Source organism: Chionomys nivalis, chromosome 10 (assembly GCF_950005125.1).
Source record: "Chionomys nivalis chromosome 10, mChiNiv1.1, whole genome shotgun sequence".
Lineage (NCBI taxonomy): Eukaryota > Metazoa > Chordata > Mammalia > Rodentia > Cricetidae > Chionomys > Chionomys nivalis.
Genome location: NC_080095.1, coordinates 40043623 through 40066339, shown reverse-complemented (window position 1 = coordinate 40066339; position 22717 = coordinate 40043623). Strand labels below are relative to the sequence as shown.

At 49.9% G+C, this 22717-nt stretch overlaps 1 protein-coding gene across 1 annotated transcript in view; it reads right to left on the bottom strand.

The window, feature by feature from the left end:
• The window catches only part of Ltbp2 (latent transforming growth factor beta binding protein 2), an 85911-nt gene that overhangs the window by 50749 nt on the left and 12445 nt on the right, over nucleotides 1-22717 (bottom strand). The window contains 1 exon segment of the mRNA XM_057782605.1: nucleotides 12182-12428. Within this exon segment, the coding sequence (XP_057638588.1) occupies nucleotides 12182-12428 (247 nt within the window).

Genomic DNA, 22717 nt, shown 5'->3' with positions numbered 1-22717 from the left:
TGTGGATTCATATTTTGGGGGCCTATAACATCCCCCTTTAGGCATTCAGGAAGCACTTACAGGGCTGGAGAGATGGCTCAGTGGTCAAAAATGCATTCCGGCTCTCTTTCAGAGGACTTGAGCTCTGTCCTAACATCACACCAGGTGACTCATGACCATATGTAACTCCAGCTCCAGGGAATTCCACACAGTCTTCTGGTCTCCTCAGGCACCTGCATATGTGTGTGTGCGTGTGTGGGTACGTGCACACGCGCATGCACAGAAATCAAGTAAATCTTTTTTTGTTTGTTTGTTTTTGTTTGTGTTTTTTGAGACAGGGTTTCCTCTGTAGCTTTGGAGCCTGTCCTGGAAACTAACTCTTGTAGACCAAGCTGGCCTCAAACTCACGATGGAGATCTGCCTGCCTCTGCCTCCCGAATGCTGCAATTAAAGGCATGTGCCACCAACCGGCTTTTTTTAAACATTTATACCTGCCTATCATGGGTCCCAAGGATGGCAAACACTTTCTTTCCTCTTGGATCCACTGGACACTGGGCCAAGTGACTAGCACCCAGCAAAGATGAGGAGAGCCAAGATTAGTCTCAAGGCACTAACGGCAGTGGTAGAGAGGCGAGGGCTGGAGGCCAGATAGAAGGCTTTGACTGTGGTCTGGGCTGTGAGTGACCAAAGATGGGACCGAGAAGAAGGTATGGGTTCTAGAGCTATTTCAGAAGTAGAGATGGAGAAAATCCCTAACAGAGGCTTGCACGTCAGCGTCTGGGATGGGAACGTGCTCTGTTTTTGGAAGCAGAGACTCGCTGTCTAGGCTTAACTTGAACTTGTTATGCTGCTGAGGATGATCTTGAACTTCTGATTCTCCGGTCTCCAGTTCTCAAATGCTGGGGTTGCAGGTTAAGAGCCCAGGTTGCAACCCAAAAGAAATTGGTAGCAGGGCTCTGGTTTTGTAGGGTGAAGTGTGATTAATGCCTCAAGTTGGCAGAAACCCAAGAGGCCAGTCAGTGCTGCAGCCACAGTGGCGGGGAGGGGCGGGGAGGGCGGGGAGGGGAACTGATCTCTCAGGGACCCCTGCTGAGCTCAGGCCCAACTCTGCAAACACCTCCTGACTGAAGGGGGAAAATCTGCTAATGAGCAGCATGGCCTCAGTTTTAAGTTGCATTCCATAAATCCTCCAGCCTCCGGCGCCTGCTGCCACTTGTCCGCTAGTGCACGGTTGAACAAATGAACATGCAATAAATTAATATCAACGGAAAAATGCGGCAACAGAGTGTCACGCTTCACTCAGTAGTCCAGTTCACTCTTTCCATGGGCGTGTGTGTGTGTGTGTGTGTGTGTGTGTGTGTGTGTGTGCCTAAAGCTGGGTGGGTTCGGGCCTTTTGTTTTTTTGGTATGTGGGCTTTTTCTTTTTCATAGACACACAGGCAATCATCTTAGCTTCTGCTAATAAACCTGTTTTTAGCTAATTACCATCACGGGATTAACTGCCCTGGTAGCTCGCGGTATTCCTTGACTCCCACATGTTCTGACACCTAAACATGTTGAGAAATGTAAGAGTGAGGAGAGAATACAGAAAGGCATGGGGGGGGGGGCAGGGAACACGGCCTAGCTTAGAGGCAAATCAGAAGAGGCTACACCGCTGGTGATGCCAGAGGAGGGGTCAAGAGAAAGCGACAGAGAGGAGATGGTCACAATATTCTGCTTCCCGACTGCAGGCACAGTTCTTTGCAGGTCAGAATCCCTGGATCCTCCCCACTAGCTCCTGCTTCCAGAGAATCTGGAACCTCAAAAGGCCCAAAGGGCAAGTCTGGTAGATTGTTATCCAGTTCCCTACTTGATGGCCAGGCAGGCCTCACACCCGCACCAGGATCAGATGGCCCCTTGCCATGCCTCCAGGGACTTATGATAGACACTCAGGGGCGGTTTTCTCAGTGGGCAGCTCTTAGGTGGGGACCAACATGGCAACAGCTACACTGGCGCTGTCATTGCTATCGCCGATCCTGAAAGACTGAGAGCCCCTCCTCCAGATGTGTCTTCCTGGCTGCATGGTGTGCCCATTCACCCAAGCCTTCAGCCCCTCTGGTCAACCCGACTCAGCCCAACTTGGCTGCCTGTGAGTCACACTCCCTGCTCTGATGCTCTGGGCCCCTAGTTCTTTCCATGGTCACACCCGGGTCTGAGAGGACGACAGGTCTGGCTCACAGACCCCATGGGATGCCCCTGCCAAGACTTGGGTTAGAGGTGCACCAAGCAGGACAGTCTTTCCTAGCCAGAACCACTCCTGCTTGGCTTCCCCGGCAGTCGGCGGAGAACACATTTCCAGAAAGGTCCATCAGTGCCAAAGGGAGGTAGCAGTTCTGTGTGTCCTAGGGAATGCTGGAGAAGGGGATGTCCAGCTCCTCACTGAGGCCACATCCCTACCTCCAGGACAACCCCGAAGCAGGTGCTGTCTCGGTTTCAGAGGAGACTCCAGAAATGCGGAAGACCCTTGTCCCTCTCCTCCGTTAGCTGCAGGGCATTTTTTAAAGTCAGCAGTCTATCTTGTAGGCCAGGCCCTCAACATGTCGATCACCTTTACTCTCTTCTGCTGCCTGGAAACCAGGCTTACCCCCGGGGTGCCTCAGCATAGAGGTAGCAAGAAAAGGTAGCTGGAGGGCGCTGTCCCAGTGCCCAGGAAAAGCCCTCCACTTTCTACCCAGCATGCTCAGGTGACAAACTTTTCAGGCAATGGGCATTCCATTCTCCTCCAAGAGTTTTCAGCCAGCCTCCTTCTGGGCCCAGTAGGACCATCCTGGATCTGAGCCAGGGACACCAACTCTCCAGAAGAGAAGGGACTGAGTCTTACCCTCTATATCGTACAGAGACTCAGAACATTACTGGGAACCCAGTTGTTGCCCCAAATATGGATTACATTGCACTTTAAACTTCTTCATGATTTCCCTAGCTCTCTCTCTGTTGGAGTCATGTACCCATCCCTGGAAAGACTTTGTTTCCAAGACTGGGTCAGTGTCATCTGGAAGACTTCTCAGCTCACAGGGAATCTTGATTTCATGAATTCGTAGTTCAACCTGGCTAAGGTGTGCTTTCGATGCCCTTGGAAGGTGTGCAACCCCACTGGGCACTATGGGAAGGGCACCTTGCCCTCTGAGACGGGGAGGCAGCAGACCTAGTAAACCCATAGCCACAACTGAAGTCACCTCACTACTGTGAACTAATCCTCTTGTCTACTGTGAAGATTTGTCACTCAAATTGCTTTAATAAAACACTGACTAGTAGCAAGGCAGGAAGTATAGGTGGGGTGACCAAACTAAGGATGATGGGAAGGAGAAGGGTGGAGTCAGGAGTTTTCAGGTGGATGCAGAGGGAGAAGGAGAGGAATGTGCCATGTTAATAAAGGTACTGTCATGTGGCAGAGCATAAATAAGGAATATGGGTTAACTTAAAATGTAAGAGCTAGTTAGTAATGAGCCTGAGCTATTAGCCAAGTATTTACAATTAATATAAGCCTCTGAGTGATTATTTGGTACTAAGTGGTCAGGACAAAAAAAGCTCTACCTCTGTTTACACCCTACTTCCTTCAGGAGGCTGCAACACAGTACTAAGGTAGAATGACCAGAATACAGGCTAGACTTTAGCCCTGTTTATCCTGTTACGTTTGGTGCAGTGACCAACACAAACGTCCTCACCCAGCGGCCCAGGAACTAGGTCCTGCATGTGAGCATGTCAGAAGAACCCAAGAGAAGAAAAGCAGGATGTTACAGGGGTCAGGAAAGTCATGGCCAAGTAAGTTGTCCAACCCAAGTACTCCAGGACTCCTAAGCAAGTGTGGTCCTGAGGCTGGAGTTTTCTAGAGATGTGGAATGTGAGCTGGAATAGGGAGTGGGAAGGGCAGAGAAAACACTAACCACAAAGAGACAGATACAGAATGTGCCGGTGCTGATGCCCAGTGGGGAACAAGGACTACCCAGTCAAGGGGAAACAGGATGGATTGTGCAAATAGCTAACTAGAAGGCTGTCCTCTCCTAGAAAAACCTGGCCTCCTTCTGGGCTCTGCCAGACTGTGCTGAGCATTTCCCATTCGTTCATTTAATAATCATTAAAGTTAGGACACAGATCTTCTGCCTCGTTCACAGATACAGCATGAGAAGCTAGGCCAGTTGTCTAAGGTTGCACAGCCAATGAGAAACAGGGACAGGTAAACACTGCCGGGTAATGCTGTGTGACTCTACTTTGCATCCGAGCTAAAGAAGACCTGGTTTGGACCTCATCTTATAGAACTCAGCATTAAAGAGAAACCTTGAAGAGGTGTTGTGACACCCCCCCACCCCACCCCCCAGAAACTAATAGGAAGATTGGTCCCTTAGCTTTCTCTATTGACCACACTCCCCAGAGATGCTCCCTCCCTTCTCTTTCCCACTGACTGCTCTTCCAGATTGCTGGGAGCTCTTAGGAGAAAGGCATGAGGCCAAGCCATCCCAGCATTCCTTATTCCTGCAAAGAAAGAAGGAGAGAGAGAGAGAGAGAGAGAGAGAGAGAGAGAGAGAGAGAGAGAGAGAGAAGGAAAGGAGGGACGGAGGAAGCCAAGAAGGAAGGAAGGAAGGAAGGAAGGAAGGAAGGAAGGAAGGAAGGAAGGAAGGAAGGAAGGAAGGAAGGAAAAACGGGAGGAAAGACAGAAGGATGAAGGGAAGGGCAGAAGGCAGACAGGCAAGTAGGCTGTGCATGGACAAAACCCTGCCAGTGTCTGCTCAAAGCCCATCCCCTTTCAAATATCTCCTCCAACTGGCCTGAAAATCCACTTGGGACACACATAACCATGGCAAAGGGGTGAATAGAGACTGAACCCTCATTCCAGGGCTTATTTAGTTTGGACTCTCCTTTGGGAGATGAGGCTGTGGAAGCTAATTACACAGCAACTCTCTCTTAAGATGGGTTGTTGTAGGGCAGACTCGTGGGAATGCTGAACCCAGTGGTCAAAGGTCATATGGGTGAGCTCTGTGTGCTAGGCAGAGACTGTCTCAAAACACAAGGGGGATGACTCCTGAGATGCGGCACTCAAGGTTGCCCTCCGGCTTCCACAAACCCAAGCACATATGTGTACACATACCCGTAGACACACACATACAGAAAAATATAACGGGGAAGCCATAGGTGCCACTGAGTGAACCGTGAACACTCTTGGTTTAATGAGAATTAAAAGGTCTTTGCTGAAGTTGCTAGGATCTACAAGGCATCTATCCACAGGATTACAAAGAGGGAAAAAATATTTGCCCCATTTTTGCCATCACCTCTCAGACTGCAAAGGGCATAGCCATCTTTCTCCAAGGAAGGAGCCCTGGAAGGGTGCCGTCTCACTGGCGACTTGGATCCAGATTCCGACAAGTAGCTCTGATGTAACCCAGCACACATGGGTGGACAAGCGAGGCCGTGGTCAGAGCTGAGGCTCCAGGAAGAAAGCGCTGTGTGGGCAATCGGCTGGGAGCGCTAGAGGTTTTGATTTATAATCTTTGTTTTGCAAGACTCGGGGATTTTTCCCTTCAAGAAACACTCAGCTTCCTTGAATTTTAGACCTTCCACAAATATTGTTTTAGGAGAAATGAGAAGAAAAGCCGCCCCCAAATGCCTGCCGCGGCTACTCACTTCCACCATGAATCAGAAGCCCAAAACCACAGCTCTGGGGCTCACAGGGGAACTAGGCGTTTTCACAGTTCATTACTGGGAAGCATTTAGCAACCGTCAGTGTCATCTGCAGACAGACAGGTGGACACGCAGACACAGACATCCCTCTGCGTCTGGAAGGCAGGGAGTCCTGGGTTTGCATACCTCCCATTCTCTCCTTCTAACCCATTTCTAGAAAACTGCCTGGCTTAACTTAGGTCTCTCCCTCTCTCCCTTAGGCCACCCCAAGGGAGTGTGTGTGTGTGTGTGTGTGTGTGTGTGTGTGTGTGCTGACCCCATGAATGCCACACATAGAGATGAGTGTATATTTTAAAAATCTCTCTCTCTCTCTCTCTCTCTCTCTCTCTCTCTCTCTCTCTCTCTCTCTCTCAGTTATCCTAACACTACTGGACTTTGCTGAAGCAGTTTTCACCTGGGAAGCACTCACTGGCTTTTCTGGCAGTGCCCAGTGAACTAACTGATGGCAGATTTACAGATTGAGTAACTGGAAAAACTACTGGGCCCATAAATCAGAAACTTCCTCCACATGCCTGGCAAAGGGTGAAACCTGATATAGCTGTGAAAGCCTTCAGCTCGAAAGGTTCTTGGAGCCTGGGAAACCTCCGCCGGGACTATGGGGGCACCAACTCCCTGTTGCTCTTCATCCAGGCCTTGTTCACACCCCCAGGGCTTTGCCCGCCTTTTCTCTCCTCTTGTATCTTTGATCCTTAACCTCTCTTCCTTCCAAATGAGAATCCTAGAGGCCTAAGTCCACCAAGTGCAAGGGTGTTTCGGGTTGACACAGGTTGTCCTCGGTGTCCTCACTGCAGAGTGACCGTGACAGAAAAGCCTCTCACAGGACACTGTGAGGGTGCTCAGGACACTGTGAGGGTGCTCAGGACACTGTGAGGGTGCTCAGGACACTGTGAGGGTGCTCAGGACACTGTGAGGGTGCTCAGGACACTGTGAGGGTGCTCAGGACACTGTGAGGGTGCTCAGGACACTCTGAGGGTGCTCAGGACACTCTGAGGGTGCTCAGGTGCTGGAGGCCCTTCTACCCGCCTGGAGGGCCCCTGACAACCCTCTCAGGTCACACTAGGCCCCAGGAGGCTTCGTCACCCTGGATACTACCTCAGTGGGGAATTCCAGGAAGAGATCAGAGGGAGGAGGAAAATGAACGGAGGTCCCATCCTTAGCCTCTAGACAAGCACGGTAGGCTGGCCCCAGAGGCAGCCTGGTCCTGCGGCTGTGCTGCTTTGGATCCTAGCAACCGCCTCTTGTCCCTTAAAAGGAGATTTGATGATTGCTAGCAAGTTCCACGGGCCCTCGTTTTCTTCTCCCCTGCCCGCACCCTGTTAAACAGACCTTTTATTAAATTGTTCCCCCAGAGGCCCTCAGCTTTCCTGCTGGAACTCAGATCCAAACAAGAAACACTCCCCACCGTGGGGTACGGCACCCTGAACTGGGTGACTCAGCACTTTCTCCTAGGCCTGTCATCATTCAACCCATAGCCGTGTGCGGTCAAGCGTGCTGTGGGTGGTCAAGCATTAGCAGGAGCCCTATACACTGAGCCTCCCAGAAGTGAAAAAGGACCCGCCACACCCCACAGCTGGCGAGCAGAATCATGTGAAACTGTGGTCTGTGGGGCTTAGGAGCCACACTCTCAATCCCTGCACCTTCTCGTCCCCAGTTTTGGGTTAGGAGGAACCCATAAAGCACCCCAGTTTCCTCATTAAGACTCCTGCGGAGGTTAGATTAAAACAACAACCATACTCCATTCAAAAGACCGACAGTCTAAGCTCTGCATTACCGCAGCCCTACGGTTCAGCCTTCTCCTCACGCCGCACTAAAGGCAAATTGCCAGTCTCACCCTAACCACCACACCATGGTTCAACCGAAATAATATCACCCTAACCACAGCACCAGTTCCCCCAATGTCAACCTGAACATCCACCACAATAGCTGGAAATCTAGACCCACCATTAAAGAGCAAGGAACTCTAGGGATCCCCTCTACTCTGCTCCTAGGAGCTGCCTGCCCTGTCCCCATTCATACTTCAAGGACAATGATTAACAGCATCCACTTCCTACTTAACTCTAAGCTGGAGACTTTCATGCAGGGATCTCAAGGAGGGTCAACAGTAGGGATGTGGGGGAATCATCAATGCGGCGGTGGTGGTGGTAATCTGACCTGCAGGTTGTGGGCCAGTAGGAGACCAGTAGCTTAACTCTCAGCATTTGTAAAGAGCTGGGGCCGGGCCTTGAAGAATCCTTGTAATAGTTTGCAACTAGACTGTGTGTGAGAGGCTTGATCCCCAGGGTGGTGCTATTTGAAGTTGGTAGGCTTTTTAGGGAGATGTGGGTGGGGTGAAGGACTAGCCAGAGGTCCTTCAGCCGCTGGTGAGGAGGGACATAGCATCAAGGGGGACTTGGGACCCCAGCATCTTCCTGGTCATCTCTTGCTTCCTAGCCATGAAATGAGCGTCTTGTTTTACCACACCCTCTCTCTGGCTTGGCCACCAGAGATCTGAAGCAATGGGTCTGCTCAATCTTGGACTAGAACTTACAAAACTGAGTCAAAAACAAACCGTTCCTTCTTATAAGTCAAACATTCAGGTATTTTGTTACATGCATGGAATGCTAATACAATTCTGTTCTAAAACCAAAGCCATGGCAGTGGCCTGACAGTCCTCGGCTCTGAGAGGATTTTAGAAAGGAGAAATACTCAGATTTCATCAGAGTTTGGTGGAGGTCTCTTTGGACCAGATAGCCTCACTCAGACTTACAGGTGGGGGAAAGGAAGAGGGGATTTTGGGATTTGAAGACTGTCTGATCCCTGACAGTAGCAGATGGATTCTGAAAGACTCCTGGTCCCTGTTCCCCTGAGCAAGATGAGGCTTGCTTCAGCAACCTAGACATGTCTGCTTTGGGCCAAGCATAGCAGGAGGAGATTCCCTGGCCCTGCCACATTTGAGAAGGCCTCCACCCTCCTCAGCACTGCTCCCTGAACCCCTATCCCTAGGGTCAAAGCTGAATCACACGCCCTGGGCTGCATCTGGGCTTTACTATGTAGTTCTGGATGATCTGAACTCTTTCTATAGACCAGGCTGGCCCAGACTTCACAGACACCCACCTGCCTCTACCTCCCGAGCACAGTGATCAATGGTGTGCCCCACCTGACAAGTCCAGTCTTTTTATATTTACACAAGTGCACCCCAAGGCCAGCCCTGTCTTGCCTAAGGCCTGACTCTCTAAGTTTCAGATGTGTCTGTTGGTTGGGCAGATGCTAACATTACAAAGGCCCGGAGATCCTTCCACCTTTCAGGGAGTATAGAGAGAAACTCGGTGGTCAAGCCCAGCTGGAGAAGACTAGCTTGAAGCAGCTTTGTGGGAAGTGGGAGACAACAGCCCCCCTCTCACCTCTCCTGGGAGGAAGCCAAGACTGAAATCACTTATCAGTTGCACTGGGCCACAGGCTGGGTGAGAACAGTGTTTGCAGCCACCCGGTCATTCTGGGCTCTGCTGTTGGGCAGCAGTGGGGAGTCAAAGGACACTGGTAAACCTCCAGGTGGCCTCTCCACACTGTACAATTGCCTCTGCTAACAGCAAGGAAGGGGATGGAGGAGGTAAAGGAAGTTCTCAGCTGAGATTTAAGAGAGAGAAAAAGAGGGATGGGGTGGGGGAGGGAGGGAGGGAGAGATGGAGGGAGAGAGGGAAGGAAAGAGAGAGAGAGACCTTGTCCAGAGCAGTAAGTACTTGTGCCTGGTTTAGAACTTTCCCACTGATTTGTATTCTCTCATGCAGGTAGTGACAATGATCCTGGTGTAATCATTATACCCCAAGTCAGCTAAAGCTACCCCTAGTGGATCTGTTTGTCGTACCTCCCCACTGTGAGCTGAATCTGAGCCCTTCCTTTGTTCCAGAACAAGTCTACACAAGCGCTCTCTCTCTCTCTCTCTCTCTCTCTCTCTCTCTCCACCTCCTCCTCCTTCTCTTCTTCTTCTTCATCTCTCTCTCTCTCTCTCTCTCTCTCTCTCTCTCTCTCTCTCTCACACACACACACACACACACACGTTTTTCTGTTCTCAAGTCTTCGTGGCAGAAAGAACCTGCCCACTGATGGCTACCATACGAAAACACTAGAGCCAGATGCCGTGCAAAGCGCCCTATTCAGCTGGTGTCATTTCACCCTCCCCGTGATCCTATCAGATGGAGACTGTTGCCTCTGAGAGATTAGGGTGTGTGCCTAATGTCACACAGATGGTGAGTGCAAACTCTGAACAAGGGCCAAGGCTTATCTGAACCCCAGACCCACGCGCTAACCTGAAATGTGGTCTACAGACCAGTGCCTTGGCTAACACCCCTGGGACCACATCAGAGATGCTTGCTTACTCCAGACCGTGGAATCAAAAGCTGTGTGTTGACAATTTCCCAGAAATCAGCTTCAAGGTTAGACCCTGGTCTAAAACAGTTTCCCATGGCCCACTTGTCTCCTGGAACCAGCCCCATCTCCCAAAGCTATTTCTCAGTTGTTTCATAGGTGGGCAGGCCCTCTGCCCAGCCAGGGACAACAAGGTACCTTGGCCTCCATGGGCATCCTGCCTGCTGCTGTGACTTTCCAGGACCCCCTCTCTCATCTACCTTTAAATGTACATGGAAATGGTGCACAGGCCCTAGCCTCTACCTAGTACTCTTCTGAAAGGGCTTTGGCCATCACACTTCTTGCAGGGCTGCCCCTCCCAGACATCTCACCCTCGTTCCCACTCCTAGACTGTCCTCTGTGTCATGTCTCTCCTTTGTCTGGACAGGCATGGCCTGTCCAAACTGCTCTCAGGACAGAGGCCAGCAGCTGCTTGGGAAACCTGGCTCGGCTCACAGGAAATGTTTAGCACGACCAGGCATGCGGGCTTTGGCCTCACAAAGCAAAACACAGCTGGGTGGACAGCAGCCGACAGTGGGGCACTTAGACTTGCCCGGATTTCATGCTAGGAAGTCTCAGGGCAGAAAGGGATGGGGCTGACCTGGAGGCTGCAGTTCCTTAGGGACACCACGGTAGCCTCTGGCCTGAAAGCCCGTGGAAGTCGAGCATGGCCCTACTGTGGGCCAAAGACTTCTCTCAGACCTTAGGACAATATCCCTAGGATACGAAACACGCACAACCTAGACTTCTCACCTTGCAGTCATTCTTCTACAAATGGGTTGAGCACCTATACCAGGTCAGGCAACGTGTTAGATGTCAGGGACAAGCAGGAACAAGAGTAATGAATGGCCTGTCTGGAGGAGTGTGAAAGCGCTATAGAGGGAAACATGGCCTCAAGCTGGCATCTGGCATGTGCCTTGACATAGGCCTGTTTGCCTGGGGCTCACTATATATATAGTATATATATACATGTGTATGTATATATATGTATGTGTATATGTATGTGTATATATATGTATGTGAGTATATGTATATATAAGTATATATATCATATACTATGTTATATATCTATAGCAATCAGGGCAAGGGCTAGGCCCTGCCCACCAGCTTATAGCTAACCCCAGGTCATCTGTGGGTTCACAACCTATAACAATCAGTGCAAGGGCCAGGCCCCGCCCACCAGCTCATAACCAATCCCAGGCCCTTTGTGTTGAGCACCGAGATCCTTGGTTCTGCCCTAACATTTGCAGGCAATGGCCGTAGATGACTACTGTGTTTTGATCTTGGAGCTCCCTAAGCCTCAACCTGAGCTCACCTACTCTTTCTTCCTGTTTCTGGCGGTCCTTGGAAAGCACATGTCTGGGCACTCAGACTCCCCACGCCTACCCTGCACCTTGCTACCTCAGAGTAGCCTGCCTGTGCCTCCTGCTCTCAGAGTTACTTCATAGCTCCGGCCTGTCCTTCCTCCTCTTCCTGCCACTCGGCAGATCTCTCTCAACCTGGCTGCTAAGGACCTGACCGCAACATCCATCTTCCCTCCCCTTGGTTCTCTCGGCTCTGAGACCGCAAATCTATTTTCCCCTTGGTTCAGCAAGACAAGGTCGGTTACAGCATTTCAGAAAGAACTCCCTAAGTGGATGCGAATGGAAAAACCAACCCAAAAAGCTCAAAGCAAACAGTATCCTAGAAAGGGACCGGTTTACAAAGTTAAGATTTCTAGTCCTAAGCGGAGTAGGGGAGAGGGCAAGTAGGGCAGGGATGCCACCCATCAACTCCCCCCCTCCTCCAAGTCTACGCATTCCCCCACATGTACCTCCGCCTCCAAGGGGAGAAGTTTGGTGGAGTGAGCAGAACGGGGTCTCTTTATTTTAGATGAAGGAATATATCACCATAGAGATATCACTGTGCGGGGCGAGGAGATGGAGGAGATGGAGGAGGTGATGGGGTAAGGATAAAGCGGGGAGGGATTTGGAAAGAACACGTGCACTCAGTGCTGTCCAAGCACGCTAATTCAATCCCACAAACCTTTGACATAATTGTTAGCACTGTTGCCTCCTTACTGATGAGCAACTGTCCCACTGGCCCCGACCCCCACCCCCAGAAGGAGACTTACCTGGCTGGTAGTAGTGGTGGTGCCAGCGGCTGTATTCTGGTCACAAGGCTTCCTCTGGCCTCACTGCTCCTCTGAGGGCTGGGCGCCCCCTCCACTGAACGTCTTGGCACGGGCTTGGCGTTCTGGGGGTCAAATTCCTCCTCAGGGATGACCTCTTCACAGCGTGCCCCACGGAAGCCAGAGCGGCAGACACAGAGCTGGGGCCTGCTGCAGGAGCCCCGGTTCTGACAGGGAGGCTGGCACACAGCTGAGGAGACAGGAAGAAAATGATGACAGAAGGGCCAGGTACTGGAAGGCTGGCCAGTCACCAATCTTACATTCTAGAGGCTTCTGCCCCAGGGAAAGGACCTTGCTGGGCCCCTTGCAGACATGGGAAGCCTTTAGGAAGCTTCTGGAACCACTTCTAACCCTGCTACCCACAGGTCTCCAAGATGAGTATGGCTTTGAGTTTTGGACAAGAGTTGTGAAGTGGGCTCTCACCACACCACCGCAAGGATGCCATGAAGGGAAAAAGACCACCTGGCACCCTATTTATGCTTAGATAGTCAATTCTATTGGGCTACAAAAACACCTAATACAGACATTTTATTTCTTGTCTTCAGGTAGCTTCAGAACTTAAAAATAAATATTGTTACTGAGTAGATATTTTTATTATTATTACTTTATAAATAATAGGAATCAAAATTTCCACTTCCTCCCCTCCTCTAACTTCCCTCCTGCTCCCCCACTTACCCTCCCTCCTTCCCCTCCAGTCCTAAGAGAGGGCAGGATACCCTGTCCTGTGGGAAGTTCAAGGCCCTCCCCCCTCCATCCAGGCTTAGGAAGGTATGCATCCAAATAGACTAGGATCCCAAAAAGTCAGTACATGCAGTAGAAACAAGTCCCAGTGCCTTTATCAATGGTTTCTCAGTCTGCCTCAATCATCTGCCACATTCAGAGGGCCCAGTTTGATCCCATGCTCGTTCATTCCCAGTCCAGCTGGCTTTGGTGAGCTCCCATTAGCTCAGGCACACTGATGGATCAACCCCTCGTGGTCCTGACTTCCTTGGATATATTCTCCCTCCTTCTGCTCTTCAACTGGACCTTGGGAGCTTGTTACTGAGTAGATTATCAATAAATATTATGAATGAATGAATGAATGTCTTTATGGGAAAAGTCAGGCATTAGCCTAAGAGCCAGTTGATTGCTGTTTGCTTGCCTCCTGGCTGTCACGTATGAGCTATGTAATCTGAACTCACTGAGCCTGTTTTCTGGTGAATCACGAGGGTGGGCTGTAGAGGCCGGGAGAATCTAAGGGCCTCTAAGACACCACTCCCAACCTGTCTGTATCCTCTGTGAGCCCTGCCCTCAATCTGTGACTTAGTGAGGTAGAAACCTGTTTGGGGCACTGGGATGATTCGGCCCAGTGAGTCCTAATCCAGCCTGGAGACAGGAGGGAGGCTGAAACTGGGTGTCGTCCTGTAAACTGGTTCTCAACCTGTGGGTCAAACGACCCTTTCACAGGAGCGACCTAAGAGCACCCTGCATGTCAGATCTTTACATTATGACTCACAACAGCAGCAAAATTATAGTTATGAAGTAGCAAAGAAACCAATTTTATAGTTGGGGGTCACCACAGCGTAAAGGCTTGCAGCATTAGGAAGGTCGAGAGCCACTATGCTAAGTCTGGCCTTTCCCTCCTTACAAAGGCCAGAGACAAAGCCAACGATCTGCAGCTACCCGGAATCCTCTGCAGAGGTTCACATTGGGATGGAAAGCCAGGCCTCTCTCTCCCACGACCTCCCTGGAGGACAGGTGTGACTCCATGGTCCAGGTCATTCTGAGTATTCTAAAACAAGGTCTCCTCTGCCTGCCTTCATTCACTCAGGAAGCAGTTGCTGAGCTCTGCTAAGGGCTCCACCGTGAAAACTAAAGTCATCTTTCACGTGGGGTTTGTAATCCAGTGAGGGAGAAGCAGGAAGCTAAAGAAGAACAGCGTGGCAGCGTCAGGCAGACAGAAGGGTGACACAGTGTTCCAGGCCATCCGGGAGAGGTCATCCCACACGTCACCGAAGAGGGAGCAGTAGGGAGTGGACTGGAAAGATTTGAGCAGACTTCCAGAGGCAAGCACAAAGTCCTGGAGGCTAGAAAGAACGGAGCATGTTGGGGAAGGCACCAAGGACCCATGGAGGCTACTGGCTGGTGGGGAAAAGCGAGTAAGCAAGGTCATTCAAGGTTACGGAGGAAACAGAGACCTTGTCGCCTCAGTTATGTTAAGTACATTTTTGGGAACCATCAGATGTACCATGCACTACTCAGACCACATGCCTCAGGGGAGGGGTTCACAAGAAATCTCTCTGAAAGGAATTCCACATTCCAACAAAACAGACCAGTTTAGAGGCAACTCTGAAGTGGTAAGTTTTGGGTGTCATCTTGACTGGATCTGCTGCTACCAGCTACGTAAGTCTCCTCCTGGGTCGGAGGGAGATAAGCTACTGAGCACATTTGTGAGACATTTTCTGGCTCGAGTTATCTGAAGTGAGAAGACCTGAAATGTGGGTGGCATCATCCAATGGCAGCTAGCTCTAAGGAGGCCAAGGGGGAAGCTTTGCCTTTTGCCTGCTTGCATTCCTGTTGTCTTACTTGTAGGTTCATCTACCCTGTTTTGTCTTGAGATGCTGCTTCCATTCTTCAAGAGAATCAGAGCCTGGTGCGGACTGAAGACCAGAGATTCTCCAGAATCCTCCAGACCATCACCACTGAATGGAGACCACTGAGGCACTCAGCCTTGTGGACTGAGCAGCTGCTGGGCTGTCAGTCTTTCCAGTGTGAAAGCAGCTCTTGTTAGCCTACCCAGACAGTCTCATACAAGCTAATTTAACAAGTCCTTTTAATACATATTCATTCTATTGGTTCTGCTCTTCTAGAGAACTCTGGCTAACAGACTCTCCAAAATTCTAGCCCAGGCCATCTCCCCTTTGGGAACCTTATGTTTCTTTAACGTACAGATACACACTAGCATTGATGACCTCCTAACTCCCGCCTTCAAGACTCTAAGTCAACCCACACCAGCTGAGCTTGCTTTCTGGCTTCCTAACTTGGCCACTTGCCCAAGAGCTACTATTCCCTTAAAGTCACCTCCCCATCCCTGAGGATACATCTTCCAGCGGCTGCCTCCTCTTTTGAAGAAAAAGCAAAAGCGCTTCCTCGGCATGGCCCTGACTGAGCCCAAACAATGATGGTTTTTGTGTTGTGTCTCAGTATCCCCACCTATACAGTTAGCCCTTAGGAGTGCAGTCATCTTCAGCTCCTAGCATACAATAGCACAGCCGTCTTCTTCACGCTGGCAGTCACTCCCCAGTGGGTGCTGACAATATACCATGCATATAGAATCTCATTTAATCCTCTCTACAACCCTCTGCAGCAGGTATGATTATGAGTCCTACTTTACCCATAATGCCCATGAAAGTCAAAGGGGTTAAGAGACTCGCCTAGGGTCAGCTAGCAGATAATGGAGCCAGTATTCGAATCTTTGACTAAATAGCCCATCTTTACTCTTGCCTGCCAACTCCCAGAATGACTTATGTAGATCTTTTTCTCCTACAACCTCTGAGCCCTGGCTTAGAGCTGATGATGAGACAAAAAGAATGTGTTGGCTTTAAATTATGCACCAAAGGGGCCATTGTAAGCCCAGTCCCAGGGAAGCTGCCCATCCCAGGTTGGCCCTGATACACAATGGAGGCTTTAGGCCCATTTGCCCTTCTAAAGAAGGCCACATGGTAAATTTCTAATTATGAGGGAAGATGTGTGGCAGCTCATTCATCTGTTTTGATGAATATTCTTAGGGCACTCACAGGGTCTAAGCTGTGATTTAAAAAGTCTTGAGGACAATTATAGAGAAAGGACACACAGGTCCATGGGGCCAGTGTTGGGTTGGCCAGAGCTCTAACTCAGGCTGGTTGGAGTGATAGTTAAGGAAAATGTTTGGGGATGTTATTTTCAGGTGTGTGACTTTTGTTCAACTCTGTGAAGCTGTGTTACTGTGCCTGTCTAAAACACCTAATGGTCTAAGAAAGAGCTGAAAGGCCAATAGAGAGGCAGGAGCAAGGATAGGCGGGGCTGGCAGGCAAAGAGTATAAATAGAAGGCAAAACAAGGCTCAAAAGGCACAAAGAGAGAAAAAGAGGAGGAGGACATCCTGGGCCAGCCACCCAGCCACTCAGCCAGCCAGCCAGCCAGCCATGGAGTAAGAGTGAAAGTCAGATACACAGAAGTAAGAAAAGGTAAAAAGCCCAGAGGCAAAAGGTAGATGGAATAATTTACGAAAAGCTGGCAAGAAATAAGGCAAGCTAAGACTGGGCATTTCTAATTAAGAATAAGCCTCCATGTGTGATTTATTTGGGAGCTGAGTGGTGTGCCCCTCAAAAAGCCAAAAGAGTAAAAAGTCCCAGGACAGGAAAGTTTCCTGGAGTAAGAGATGCTGACCAGCCATTCTAAAGATGAGAACATGGGAAAGTCTGCCAGCAGGGATATTCAAGGGCCAGGCTACCCAGTCTGTAGGTGGTAAGGGGGGGAGCAAGAAGACAGCTGAAGGAGTCTAACCATGAACTAGACCCAAAGGCCATGGTGTCTTCCTCGGTGCCCTCATGTCCCTCTCTAACAGGTCCCTGGTCCCCATTGAGCAGATAATTCCAGAGACTTTGTGTCCATTTCCAAGACACAAACTACCACCCCAAGATTTTAGCCAATGCCTAGACATAATTTTGTCTGCCCAGATATAACTAGCTACCCACCTGACCTCCTGCCCGGGCCCCTGTCACCACCACCTCGGCCACAGACACTGTCTCCTGAGAACAGCTTAGCAGGCAAACACTGAGGAAGGCAGATGTGCCCTGGGCACATACAGAGCCTGGTTTTCTTTTAGGATTGGAGAGATCACATGAACTCACACCTCTCACCCAGCAGAGACCCCAAACGTGGCGTGCATGAGAGGAGGGACATGCAACTCCCACCTCTGAGCAAGTGATGCTTGCCTCAAAGGCAGCTTAAAAAAAATTGTTCTTTTTTTATTTTATGTGCATTGGTGTTTTGTCTTTATGTTTGGGTAAGGGCATCAGATCCCTTGGAACTGGAGTTACAGACAGCGGTGAACTGCCATGTGGATGCTGGGAATTGAGCCTGGATCCTCTGGAAGAGCACTCAGTGCTCTTAAGAGCTGAGCCATCTGTCTAGCCCCCCAAAGGTAGCTTCACATCTCTCCACCCCTCCGAAGTGGGGTCCTGACACTTTCAGGTCTTTTCTCAACCAGGAATCCCATTCTCAGGGAGGACTTCAGTTGGTCTAATGAACAGCTCACAGGGAATGAGTGAGTGGTCAGGAGAAAAACTGGATCTATCATTTTCTCTGTCTATTGTATCATCATAAATAAAAGTCTTAAGACTTCCAGACCAGCCAGCTGTGTTGATAGATAAACACCCTCATGGGAAAGTGACCTTGCCCAGTTTGCTGAGGCAACTTTCCTTCCCTGTTGGGAGGGTCTGAGGTTTGAACCAGCTCTCACTGGCTTCCTAGAGGCCTGGCTTGTATGGTTTCCATTACTGGTTTGTTCTGAGCCAGTCCTTATAGGACTGGATCATGCTATCCTCTTTTCTTCCCTACAAAGGCACCCCTAAAAGGCTCACAATGGTGGCTCCAATTGCCTAAGAAAAAGAAAATTCTGAAAGTTTTTTCTCTTTTTTTTTCCTTGTGTTAAATGCCCTTTTAAACTTTCTTTTGGTGTGTATACATGTGTTAACATGTGGGTGGGTGCACAAGTGTGTACTGGTACTATGTACATGTGTGTGCATGGAGGCCAGAGGTGGGCAATGGGTGTCTTCCTTGACCCTTCTAAAGCCACATGGTCCGTTTCAAATTATAAGGGGAGATGTGTGCCAGCTCATGCTTCTGCGCTGATGAGTATTCTCAGAGCACTCACGGGGTCTGGGATGTGGTAGAAAAAGTCTCAAGTACACTTTACAGAAAGGTCACACAGGTCCATGGGGCAAGTGCTATGCTGGCCAGAGCCTATAGCTCAGCTGGTTAGAGTGAAGCTAGATGCTAGGAAGCGTCCACCTGAGACTGAAGCAGGGTTTTCCACTCAAACCTAGAGTTCACCATTTGGCTAGGCTAGCTAGCCAGTTTCTTCCCATGTGCCTGACTCACGGGACTACATACAGGTTGTCATGGCCATCCTGCATTTGTGTGGGTGCTGAGGACTGAACTCTGGTCCTCGTGTTACACATTTTATTGTCCTCAAGTCATTGCTCCAGCCCCTAAAATGGTGTTTGGCTGCATATGGCCGTTGTTTTTAAATTCGCTCAGTTCCCTCCACTTGGGAACCCTGAAAAGCTGGTCTCTGTACACGGGCTCTCTTGCTTTTATTTATGTTCATGTGTGTGTATCTGTGGTACAGAAGGGGTGCAAGCATGGAGGTCAAAGGGCAACTCTGCAGGGCCAGTTTACTCCTCTACCTTTATTTGGGTTCTGGTGTCAATCAGGCCATTAGGCCCATGCGGCAGGTGCCTTTACTAGCGAAACCATCGTGCAGGTGGTTTGTTTCTTTTGTTTTGTTTTGTTTCTTGATATTGTAGTGCTGCATGAAATCTAGTGACAGTGTGAGAAGGAGCAAGAATGACTGTGTTTAAAGGAGACCCATGGAAACAAATGAGCACAGATCTCAAAATGTATCAAAAGCTTTCTCGGCAAATTAGGAAACAACCTTCCTCAAGACCCAGCAATACCACTTTTGGGTATATAACCAAAGGAGTCTCAATTGTACCACAAGGACATGTGCTCAACTATGGTCATAGCAGCATTGTTTGTCATAGCCAGAACCTGGAAACAACCTAAATGCCCCTTGACCAAAGAATAGATAAGGAAAATGTGGCACATTTACACAATGGAATACTACACAGTAAACATACTCATAAACATAAACAGACTCAGAAAGACAGATATCATATGTACTCACTCATAAGCTGGCTTTTAGACATAAAGCAAAGAAAAACCATCCCACAATTCACAACCCCAGAGAACCTAGACAATAAAGAGGGTCCTAAGAGAGACATATATAGATCTAATCTACATAGGAAGTAGAAAAGGACAAGATCTCCTGAGTAAATTGGGAGCATGTGGATCATGAAAAAGGGAAGGAGAAGAGGGGGGAAGGAAGTGAGGGAAGCAAAGAAAAATATATAGCTTAATAAAAACAATTAAAAATGTAACAAAAGCAAACTGGCCATCTCAGAATTGCTCATAGCAGGGACTTTCTAAGGTACCAAAACAAGGCACTGGAGGAAGGACAGCTCCAACAGGCTGTGCCATCTGAAGAGAGAAACTCCAAGCTTGGTGGACTTTTTCTTCCCCAGACAGGGTTTCTCTGTGTAGCTCTGGCTGTCCTGGAACTCACTCTCTAGACCAGGCTGGCCTCAAACTCACAGAGATCTGCCTGAGTCTGCCTCCCGAGTGCTGGAATTAAAGGCGTGCGCCACCACTGTCTAGAGGTGAACTTTTATACCCAGCTTAAACATCCTATTTTTCTTATTGAAGAGAGATTACACTTTGCGTTTAAGAAATTAACTCAGTGGGTGTTTTAGGCTCTAACGGATCTTTGGTTGATTATTGCTGGAAAATTATAGCACAGCACTGTAGAGTCTCTGTCAGTCCTCTGGGCACAGCTAGCCTCTCCTTATTGGAGGACAGCACCCCTGTGTAGCCAGAGGCTATGCTGTTCTCCATCCATTCATAATTTGGACTCTTCTGGAACCCTGCCTTCTCCACCCTCCCCTGGCACTCTTCTTCACTGAACATTAGGTATGTGGAGAGTTCAGCCGTACACAGTCAGCAGGATGTCAAAAGATAGAAAGAAACAAAAACTCCCGAAACTGCTCTGAAAGCAAGAAACGGATGAAAACACTATTCCCAGACACCCTCACCTCTTTGGGTGCACCCCGACTACCTTCACTCAGCTCCAAAAGTTGAGCAAAAGGTATACTCCGACTTTCCACACAAAACATGCTTTTGAGAGGAGACCAAAGTCAGAATGGGAAGGCCTTGGGGAAGAAGGTTCTAGAAATAGCGTCCACTGTGTAAACAGATGCTACCCTCCCTGTTTCAGATCCATGAAGATCATCTGCTTGTTAGTAGACCGGTCAGGAGGTAGGGGGCCCGGGCTAGAAGGATATGGTCTGAGCCAGCTCAGCCACCCCGGCTGTGTGGCTGTGGCACTTCTCGTCTCTCTGAGACGCTTAGTTCCGTGCTTAGTCTTGCTCCGGAAGCAAGCTGCTGATCTGCTCTCTACAGATCCTGGCAGAGGACACCAGCTGCGCTTTCTAGAACTGCCCTCCAACACGGCAGCAGAAAGTTGTTTGTGGTTATTTAAGTGTAAATGGGTTAGATGGAGATGTCATAAAATTTAAAACTCAATTCCTCATTCTCATTTGCCACATTCAAGTGTTTACTAGTCACATGTGGCTTGTGGTGACCATATTGGACAGCAAAATATAGAACAGTTCCATCACGCCCAAAATTCTAGTAGTCAACCCACAAAGCTAAAAAACAGCAATTGGTAGGGGCCGGATGGCTTTTGAATTTCTTAGCCATGCCCCGTTCCCGTCAGCCAGGCCTAGGCGAGTGTGCAGAAGGAAGTACCGCAGTACAGACAGACGGCCCCTTCTTTAAGTTTTTTTTTTTGTTTTTTTTTTTTTTGTTTTTTTTTTTTTGTTTTTTTTTTGGTTTTTTGAGACAGGGTTTCTCTGTGGTTTTGGAGTCTGTCCTGGAACTAGCTCTTGTAGACCAGGCTGGTCTCGAACTCACAGAGATCCGCCTGTCTCTGCCTCCCGAGTGCTGGGATTAAAGGCGTGCGCCACCACCGCCCGGCCCTTCTTTAAGTTTTTGCCACTATTTCTTTCTTCTGGGTCCCAAAGACACCGTCCTTTTCTCTCTACAGTCTGTGAGGTGAGGCGTTGGCTTTAAGATACCCCACCCCTACCAAGCTCCCTGATTGTCCTATATTCTGCCTGCAGGGACCTAACAACCTGTCCCCTACTCTGTGACTCTTTCTCGGCCTAACCCTTTACAGATCTGACTGTTTCCAACTACGCACACCACTTGTCCCAGACCCTCCATGGGTGCCTCCCCTTTAGGATGTGTTTATAAGGGCAACACTTTGGCCCTAAAGGCAGAGACCCTCAGAACCCTCTGTGGACTCATTCTTTCCACCGAAGCCCCATGAGGAGGGCATTACCTGTCAGAACCTTGGGCCTGGGCCTCCAGGCTATGGAGAAGTCAGGGCCCCAGAACCCATGGCCTTGCCCCAATCCCACCACAGCTGTGCGGGGCCACTGCTCACTGCTCTCCGAACTGCGGCAAACAGCACTGGGGCTCAGACCCGCCAAGCGCCCGGCTCCAAAATAGCAGTTGTATTCACATAAAAGTCTCTAATGAGAGAAAGATGCCATTTTTGGCCCTTTGCACACTCTCTGCAGACGCTGTCTGGCAGGCCAAGTGGGCCTCTACTGTTTGGCGGTCTGAGGGGAGGAAGGGAAGGTGTGAGTCAGACTTTGGCCCCAGCCTCTAGGCCTAGACTGCCCTGTTAATTGCTTTAACAAATGCTGAGATGTTAGGCCACTTGGAGGCTGAGGATCAGGGACTGGGGCAGAAAGCAGCCCCAATTCCCACCAGCCACGGCAGGCACAAGGAAGGAGACTTCATGGCATATCCACCCTGCAACTTTGACTTGGTTGTGAGAGGCCAGGGTTTTGGTGGTTCTAGTTCCAGCAGGGGTCCCCAGCAAGGAGGAACAGGACAGGCACTATCAGGGGCAAGCCTGTGATGCGCCTCTTCCTGGAGGGCAGTATCAAGGGCATAGAAGACAGCGCTATGGCTGACATGTAGCCATCCACCCTTCGTACCCCCAGCCCAGGGCAGAGCATAGAGGAAAGTGCCACCTTGCCATCATGGACTGTCTGAATCCTAACCACATGAAGGCAGGAGCCACTCCCGCTGGCAGACTGTGTCCTTATCTAGAGTGTGGCTCTGCATCTGTGCATCCAATATTTATGGCTGCACAGAGTGATGAAGAAGATAAACTCTGTCCGTTCCTTCATGGAACCTCCACATTTACCAGAAGGGTATCAGAAAACACATAACAAAGGGATGGAAGACCGGAAACCAGGATGTGAAGACATGGAGGCAACAGTTAAGGGGCCAAGGTCCAGAGAAAACCAAGACTGATGAGGAGCGAGTCTGAGCAGGGTGGCTGGAGGCTGCCCCTCTGAGGAGGGGAGCATGGTGCAGAGTCTGGTGAGGCCCAAGGCCAGGCACACAGGCAGTGAGCCCCTCTGAGGAGGGGAGCATGGTGCGGAGTCTGGTGACCAGAGGCCAGGCACACAGGCAGAGAGCAGCATTTGCTCTGGAGGAGAGGAGGCACGGTCCCAGCAGCCAGGCTAGATGCTGTGAGCGAGACAGGGTAAGGGCTAAGAGCCAGGCTGGAAGGGACTCTGGCTTAGGGACCCCCAGA